This window comes from Gossypium arboreum, chromosome 6, assembly GCF_025698485.1.
Source record: "Gossypium arboreum isolate Shixiya-1 chromosome 6, ASM2569848v2, whole genome shotgun sequence".
Taxonomy (NCBI): Eukaryota; Viridiplantae; Streptophyta; class Magnoliopsida; order Malvales; family Malvaceae; genus Gossypium; species Gossypium arboreum.
In genome coordinates, this window is record NC_069075.1 from 26,331,433 (window position 1) to 26,340,529 (window position 9,097).

A 9,097-nucleotide genomic window follows, 5' to 3' on the forward strand; every position below is an offset into this window, starting at 1 on the left:
TTTAAGTTAAAAGCAGCAGCCATGAATGAGTCTTTAAGCACGAAACCACCTTTTGGGGTTGCTAAGCTTCCTTTTCTTTGGACTAAATTATGTATGTCTGTTGTCTCCATTAATTAAAGAGAAGAGAAGTCGAAAAATAGGCTAGTACTTTGAATTATATGGTCTAAAGTTAGGCAAGGATGATTGTTACCAAACTTTTTTTTTTTAACTACATCATTGCCCGCTAAGTGTTTGTTTTAATTGCTTAATTAAAAAAATCTTAATTTAATCACTGAATTATTTAAAAAAATTTATTTAAATTACTAAACAATTCAAAAAAATTTATATAAGTTACTAAATTATTAAGTTTTTTTTTAATGTTTCGCCAATAAGCTCCAAATGACAATTCAAAGAAAGTTGTTTGAATTTTGATTCGCAGATTCACGATATCTAAAGTTATTTCATGAAAAAAAATAAACAGTAGAATAAATGAGAAAATTAAGCTTTTAATTGGTAGAGACAGTTAAAATAAAGAAAGTTATATAATATCGATTTTAACATATCGGTGATTTAAATAAAATTTTAAATAATTTAATAAATAAATTATAATTTTTAATCAAATAATTAAAACGAAAAATTACTTAATAATATAATTTTTTATCAAACATTAATAGCAATTGGCTGCTACTCGGACTCCATCTTGAATGAAAAGAAAAAAATAGGATTTGATATTGAAAGTGGGCTGGGAGTGGCACATAATATTTAGATTCATTAACTGTTGATCCCACAGACTAAACAGTGAAAGGCGGTTGACTTTGAATTACGTTCAAAATAGGTGGGCTGCTTCTAGTTTTCCCAAACCCAAATTCATTAATTTGCCTGGAAGGGATGGATATAATTCCATATTTATCATTTGTCCTTTTTCCTTTTTTACTACCACAAATTTGCACGATTGTTTTACCATATGCTTCGATCTTCCTATCCATAGGTTGAGCCATCACCCCACCATATATGCATGTAATGTAATTCACACCAGTCTTTGAAATTTTGTAATTAGAAAACACCTTAATTTGATTATTTTTTTAAATTAAGGATTAGACTATAGTGTTTTTTTTAATTTCTTTTCTTACTATTTTTATTATTTTTTAAGGATTAGCGGAAATTAATTATAAACTTAATATATATCATTTTATTTATTTTAAATATATTTATGAAATATATAAAAGAGTTGGCTAATCATTTCACATTCAATTGATTTAAGGTAATCAAATGATTAAATTAATGTTGAAGGTCGCCATTTAAATGGATTAAATTCGAAAAATGAATTAACCCTATGCTTGGATTACACCAAAATAAGAGAAAGGTATGAAAAGTAAAATAAAGTAACACTCTTTCCCTCATTTGGAAAATTTTCCTTATTTGATTAGTTTGTTTTATTTAAATAAAGGAAAAAAAAGGCTGAATATCTTTTCCTTTTCCTTTTCCTTTAATTACCTAATTTATTTTATTTGCCTTAATGCTAGAGAACAGAAAGTAATATTTTTCTAAGATACGAAATTACAATTTTTATCTCATTGACTTTTACATAAAATCATTAATATTCAGACAAAATATTGTTACATCATTTTTTTCTTACTTCAATAATTTTTACCCAAACAAAGGTAAAAGGAAAACAGAATACTCACTAAATAATAAAACCCTAACCATAATTTTATCCTAAATTTACTAAGCTGATATTATTTGATCTCATAAAAGTCTCCTCTCTCATTAACAATTTGTGAAACAAAGGAAGATTAATGAACAAAACATTTAATTTCTTTCGCTTCTGGTTTGATTTCCATGGTGGGCCAGTGGTTTCCGTAAGAGACCATCAATTTCAGGAACATTACATATGAGTTTGATGACTCTAATCAACTACCATCTTGTGAGGTTCTTCAATTTGTACAAAATAAATAAAAAAACATCCCACCTTACCTCACACCATGTTTCAATGGAACCTCACAATCATGAGTCAATAGTATAGGCTGTACATACAAGAAGATTAATAAATCCAACTATGAATGCTGCTATACAGACATTGTGGAAGAGGCGGTCCACGATGCAGCTGACATTGATGTCTGGCTTTCCATTGCTTTGAACCTTAAGTAGGACTCCTCAATCTCATTACCAGATGCTGAGCTGCTGCTCCACTTACTATTATTATTGTTCATAGACTTATGATGGTCTCTAATGGCTTTAAACCTCAAATCTTGATTGTAACTACCAGGATCGGGGACCATTTCCGGGATGCCACTCCTTCCTTCTAGCATGCTTACTACTTCCGACATAGTTGGTCTTAACGAAGGCGATCCATTTGTACATTGAAGTCCTATTTTAATCATCCCTTCTGCTTCTACCTTGTTATATTCACCTCGCAGCTCTTCATCCACCAACTCTAATAGCTTCCCGTTTTGCTGTAAATTACTGGCCTATAACATACATTACATAACAATAACTAAGTTGTTTGCCGAGTCTTTCCAAAAAAATAAATCTGAAACACTTCATGTTATGTGTGTGTGTGTATATATAGTAATGATTACCCAATCAAGAAGGCAAGTATATTTATTCTCTGGTCCATAACTCATATTGTGCTTCCCACTGGCAATTTCCAATGCAAGAATTCCAAAACTGTAAACATCTGCCTTGTATGTCAAATACCCCCACAGTGCATACTCTGGTGCAATATATCCTCTGCATTGAAATTACATCACGTGTTAAGAAACTCCATGTTCAGAACAGATTCATCAACTAGAACCAAGATTTCAAAAGGGCTTACATTGTTCCGGCAACTCGTGTGCTGATGTGGGTTTTTTCTTCCTCGTGAAGCTTCGCCAATCCGAAGTCGGATATTTTAGGATTGAGGTCTCTATCAAGAAGAACATTGGTGCCTTTGATGTCTCTATGAATAATTTTGAGTCTAGACTCTTCATGGAGAAATGCTAGACCCTTGGCTATCCCAGTACAGATCTTGTGCCTGGTTGGCCACTCCAGGTTGATTTTACTATTTTCAGGGCCTAAACAAAAATCCCAGAACATATTAGACAGACAGTTGTCCACTTGCTAAGGTTTTTGTTTTCCATCCAGGTAAATGATTGATGAACTTACCGAACAAAGCCCGAGAAAGGCAATTATTTTCCAGGTACTCATATACAAGCAACAATTGATTCCCTTCAATGCAGGATCCATAAAGCTTGACAAGATTCGGATGTTGTGAACACGATACCATACCGATCTCGTTCATGAATTCGCGATTTCCCTGAGTTGATTTTGAAGATAGCTGTTTCACTGCAATTACGGTTCCATCAGCAAGCTGACCCTGCAACCCAACAATGAAAATCAGATGCCTAAACCCTAAAACTGAAATACAATGTTATATCTGGTTTCTATACCTTGTAAACAGGTCCAAATCCACCTTCTCCAATCTTGTTTGCAGAATCAAAGTTATTGGTGGCAACCTTAATTTGCTTTAAAGTGAAAGAAATGATTTGAACATCTAGTCCTTCAGGATCTGTAAACGAAGACAGGACTTATGCACCAAACTACATAAGTTGTTCGTCTTAAAATGGCAAAAGCTGAAACAATGCAAACCTTTTTCTCGCTGGTTCTTGGCTTTGAAATGGTATCTCCACAAAAGGATACCTGATGCAAAGACCACGAGAAAAGCTCCTACGATACCGACAACGATTGGCACAACATTGTTCTTCTTCTTTGACTGATCGAAAGCTGGATTTTCCAAGGAGATTGCTGAAATGAGCGGGCCATGGGTTCCTCTGTCAGGGATTGCTTGAGTTCCTTTGCCTCCCCAGTAGAAACGGATCTCTAGTCTACCATTTGTTACACTAACATTATATGATTTTGCAAATGGGACAAGAGCTGCTTTAGCTTCAGCTTCTATATCGAAATCTTGCTCTTTAACCTCATCCTGCCAGTGCCAGTGCCACATTAAAAACAATCCAGGCTTACATTACTGTTGAAAAGTTATTAATACAAGTATGCATCTCAGTTTTGATCATTTTACCTGAATATAGATATCAAATAATCGCCTTCCAAGGCTTGCATAGGTTTCGTTGTTTGAGAATTGAATCTCAGCAAAATGTAGCGTCACATTATAGTTCCCATTCTCCAAACAATAGTGATAATAAGTAAGCGATAACGGAGACAGTCGTGCTGTAGTGTATAATTCAGAGAGGTTTGTTGACTGGACAGCTTTAGTAAAGCGTAATTGTGAGTTCACTTCATCATCATCGTCTCTAAAATCTCCGGTGTTACTAAATCCCCAGTTATCACCATTCCGATATAATGTTGCAGCACCACCAGATCCAAACGTTCTATCTCCTATATAAGTTTTGCCATTTATTGACACATCATCGCCACCACAGTTTACGTACAAAGAGTGTGAATCTGAAATGGGAGACAATTAAGCACTAAACTACACAGGGAAGAGCATGGCAGATGCTACCAAAGTCGCTGTTACAATCAGGGATTTAAATTGATCTCGCTGTCTTGTTAGATGTAATCCCTGATTGCAATTGAAGATGCTAGTGGAAAATGAGTGAATAAAATTATTACTGAAAGAAACATTTTCTGCATACTTACATTCCTCACATTTGAAATCATTCTCGCATTGAAAAACTTCTTCCCTGTTATGAAGATATAAAATGGATGATGGATTAGCTCCAAAAGGGTTTAGAGTTCGGGGAAAATTACTTAATGTTAAGAACAACTTAGCTTAAACTTTTGAACTATTTAATCAAGAACTAAGGATGGACTATGCCTACACTGTGCGATCCATATATTCGTGTTGTGTTCATGCTTAAGGAGTTATAGATAGATATAAATTTTGACATGATAATAATTCATGTTATATTGATTTCAACATGTTCATGTTCGTTGATGCAGTAAGAAAGGCAACTTACAGATTACTTGATGAGGAACTGTGGAACAGATTGACATTACTCCTATTTAAAAACAAAAAACACAGTAAAATTCAGTAATTCTGCATTAGAAAAGCAAATAGGAAGTAAACATTTCTCTGCAATTAAAAGGAAAAAAACCAACAGTGGCTGACAAGCAGGCTGTTGAGGGCTTTGCCATGCGAAACTATTGTAAGAAAGATCCCTGTCAGCAAATATGAAATTGGAATCATCTTCTTAGTGCAGTTTCAAGTAACCAACAAATATTCCAGTAGAAAATAGATGCATACACAGTTGTTCCTGTCTTCAAGATTGATTGTGGTATATTTCCAGTGAGATTGTTTCCAGTTAGAAAGCTGATTCATCATGTCAAGTCAATATTTCAAGCTTTAGAAATCATAAACTTGACAAGATATTAGATGAGTTCTTGGGAAGTAAATGAAACTTACAGGAATTTTAATTCTCCAGGGGGTATGACACCTTCAAGTTCTCCATTTATACTGTTAAAACTGAGATCCCTGTCCACAATCATAGCCAAAAAAAAACATCATTATGTTACCCAAAACTCGTAAAAATCCAAAACTTTTTACTACTTCATTAAGAATACTCACAGAACACGCAGTGCAGTCATTTTCCAAACATATTCAGGGATCTCCCCAGAAATGCTGCATTTCTTTAAAATTCTACATCCAAGATTTTGGCCATTTCAAATATAATGATCTGGAAGTGATTTAATCATATGCCTTTTTTTAAAAAAAACTATTAGAAGATCTGCATTGAAAGTTACATTCGCTTGATGCGTGTCATCTTTCTCACATCAGGAAATGGCTGGTTTGCTCCATTTATATCACTTATTATCCTGTAAATAAGTATAATATTGAGAAGAAAACATTTAGCACCAACAAAAGTTCAGTAAATTGATGTAATATTGAGAAGCTTTTACTTACAAAATTGTCAAGTTTTCCAAAGCAGAAATGGATGATGGAATAGGTCCTTCAAGTCCACTACCTTGAATTTCCCTGGTTGTCCCAAACAAGTGAAAAATAAATAAGAATTTGATACTCGAAATCACTTTAGAACCTCTTGAAAGTTGTGGATATCTTACAGTCTTGTAAGGTTATTCCAGTTCTGAAAGAAATCTGGTACACTGCCATTGAAGTTGTTGTCATTTATCCGACTGTGCATTTCACAAAATTAATGTTAACAAGTTGATTAAAAGAACTTCTTCCCATTTCGTTTTGTTGTGTTTTAATTCAACTTAGAATAAAAAGCTTACAAGTCCCTCAAGTTCCTTAGATCCGCAAGTTCTGATGGCAAATTTCCACTCAATCTATTAGATGACAATCTTCTGAAAAAACACAAAAGCATTACATCGTTCAAAGACTACTAAGAGACATATTCAAAACTGAAAAGAAAGCAATCCTGTATAGTTCAAATACAAAGTCTTCAATGTCTTACAAAGTTTCCAAGTTCACCAACTGCCTGAGCTCCTGTGGGACTTGTCCTGAAATATTGTTTACTTCAAGGTCCCTGTAAGATACTTAAGCTAAGGTTAATTTTCACAACAGGTTTGGCTCTAAATGGATTTCAGTTTCAAAATTAGAAGACTTAAAAGCTTACAAGTACTTAAGGGTGCTAATGTTCCCCAGAGAGCTTGGAATTGATCCGAATAATCGGTTTCCGAAGACAGAGCTGCATGAAGATTATCCAGTTAGCTCCATAACAACCAATTACGGTGAATTAGAAGGCAACTGAGTTTAACTCACATTTTCTCCAACTGCATTGAACCCCATTCAGTTGGTATGGAACCATTGAGGTAGTTATAAGCAAAATCACTGCAGGCAATATTAAGATTGTTGCAATACAACCTAAATTTATATCTATGCAGGTGACACCATGTCAGAGATTAAAAAAGAGTTTGTGTTGCTTACATCTCTTTGAGGTTAGGAAGATTTACTAGCTCTGATGGAAGTTCACCAGGAAGGTTCTGACGCTTAAATATCCTGAAATCATGTACACAAACTCACCTTTGACAGTCCGGAACTCGTTTTAAAAACCAAAGAATTTGGAAAACCTACAAATGTGTGACATGGCAGGTATCATTCTCGCAGTGGCAAGTAACATTTCTCTCAGGGACAAACCCTATATCTACAGTGGCTGTGTCATTCTCTTGGCAAACATTTCCATCAAAATTCCAGTTTATAGCTCCCATTGTTCTGGCTATTTGATTCAGCACTGTCACTGTATAATAACACAATTCCATCAAAAAGAAATCCCAAAAAGCATAACAACAAGAAGAACATACCCTCATCTTCAGGCAGCGTGGCAGCCTCAACTTTATGTGTTCCAATCCAACTCAAGGCTAGTAAATATGATAGCAGAATCAGGGTGTTGAATCTCTTGATCAACATCTCTTCCTGTTAAGCTTTCCTGCAAAACAAACAGAAAACTTTTCTGGGATTATGTACAGTTCCTTTTTCTTAAACAACTAGTCCTTTGGTTTGACTTTATGTAATGGATCGGGGTAAACTTGTGACTAAATTGCAGATGGCTATACTAGTCAACGGTTAAACTGCTTGCAAGGAAAGTAGCCACCATTAATATTATTCTTGACCTTTCATCACACACTTATCGCGTAGCCTGACCTAACCACGGTTTTGAAATACCTTGTCTGATTCTAACTCAAACTTTGCATTTTTCCAGTGATTTTTCATGGGAATTCAGGGACGTGTGCCGTTTTGACACGGTAGGTTACTTTATATTTTCAAACCGCATGCAAGACAAAGATCAGTACGTTGTTCCCTTTCTGGATAAATATATTATATTTGTAGTCAATTTTCAGTTTTTGACACTCAGAACTCATTGATTGGCTAATTAAGAAAAAAAGAAGAAGCAAGAAATGGGCTTTTTTATAAAAATAATCCAAAAAATTTAATTAATTATATAAATGACTTATTTTTTTAATTAAACACGTAAACAACCTAAAATCTACAATAGAAGTTGGTGGAGCCAAAGAGTTTAGCCCCACCAACATGCCACGTCAGTAATCTACATTAAAAAACTTATTTTTTGGTAAAACTATGTAGAATGGCATTATTTATATAAATACCAATAAAATACTATAATTTTAAAAATATAAGAGAAGACTATAACAATTTTATCTTTTCTAGTAGAGCTAGATAAATTGACACCATTAAATTTCAAAAATTTTCCTGACACTCTATTACTTTATTCTTTTTTCTACTTGTTTTAAGTTTTGTACTATTACTTTTTCTATTACTTTGTTTTATTACGTCATATTTGTCCTTATTTATTTTATTTATCTTATTACTTTTTTATTTACTTTTTTAAGATTTTATTTGTTCTTATTTTTATTTATTTTATTTATTTTTATTGATTTTAGAAAACTTAAAATATATATTTGAAATATTTTATAATATATTTTTTAAAATTTTAAATATATATTTGAAATTATTTTTTAAATTTTAAATATTAAATATATTTTTTAATAATATAAAACATTTAAATATTTTAAAGATATGACTTTTCAAATTTATTATTAGTTTATAATATTTTAAATGTATATTTTAAGTTTTAAATATTTTTAATTTGTTTTATAATATTTTAAATTATAATTTTAAATTATTTTAAAGATATTCAAACATTTTTTAAATTCTATTTAAAATTTAAACAATAATAATTTATTTAAAATGAAATTTGAATTAATTAGAAAAATAAAAAATATTTGTTAAAAAGATTTATTTGTTAAAAGTATAACTTTATTTAAAATATATATATTAAAAATAAAATTTTAAATGTATATTAAAAATTAAAATATATATTATAACTAGTCACATCGTGTCAATGATGTGATCAGTCATAAAATTAAATATTAATTTAAAAAAAGATAAATGTTATATAAGGGGATTTGGTCCCATTTCAAATAAAAGAAGAAAAGAGGGAAAAAAAGGAGAGTAAGTTATTTAAAATTTTTATTTTGTATTTTTATATTTTATAGTTATTGTAATATAATAATTAATTATATTGTATTTATGCTTTTTTTATATTATGTAGATATTAAAATATTTTCTGGAACAAATACGGATCACAATTCATCGAGGATCAATGAAACAAGAAAATTAATTATAAATTAAATAAAAAAATCG

General features: G+C 31.9%; 1 protein-coding gene across 1 annotated transcript; it reads right to left on the reverse strand.

The window, feature by feature from the left end:
- Window positions 1–1,833: 1,833 nt before the first annotated feature.
- Window positions 1,834–7,746, reverse strand: LOC108486237 (probable LRR receptor-like serine/threonine-protein kinase RFK1). Its single transcript, XM_017790175.2, has 24 exons — window positions 7,546–7,746; window positions 7,237–7,361; window positions 7,010–7,172; window positions 6,863–6,934; window positions 6,698–6,766; window positions 6,552–6,623; window positions 6,390–6,461; window positions 6,208–6,279; window positions 6,037–6,108; window positions 5,879–5,950; window positions 5,719–5,790; window positions 5,543–5,614; window positions 5,381–5,449; window positions 5,222–5,287; window positions 5,077–5,136; window positions 4,935–4,976; window positions 4,615–4,658; window positions 4,037–4,419; window positions 3,607–3,940; window positions 3,408–3,526; window positions 3,124–3,334; window positions 2,795–3,032; window positions 2,559–2,709; window positions 1,834–2,447 (listed from the first exon to the last, which is right to left on the reverse strand). The coding sequence occupies exons 2-24, from the start codon at window positions 7,340–7,342 to the stop codon at window positions 2,046–2,048; spliced, it is 3,033 nt and encodes a 1,010-aa protein (XP_017645664.1). The 5' UTR covers window positions 7,343–7,361; window positions 7,546–7,746; the 3' UTR covers window positions 1,834–2,045.
- Between the last annotated feature and the right edge of the window lie 1,351 nt (window positions 7,747–9,097).

Bases quoted from the DNA above. Each gene is read 5' to 3' on its own strand.
- LOC108486237 (XM_017790175.2), bottom strand. From the start codon at position 7,342: ATGTTGATCAAGAGATTCAACACCCTGATTCTGCTATCATATTTACTA. The intron at 3,527-3,606 runs GTTTGCATTGTT...CTTCGTTTACAG, and splicing joins CAAGAACCAGCGAGAAAAAG to ATCCTGAAGGACTAGATGTT. The intron at 3,335-3,407 runs GTATAGAAACCA...GTTGGGTTGCAG, and splicing joins GATTTGGACCTGTTTACAAG to GGTCAGCTTGCTGATGGAAC.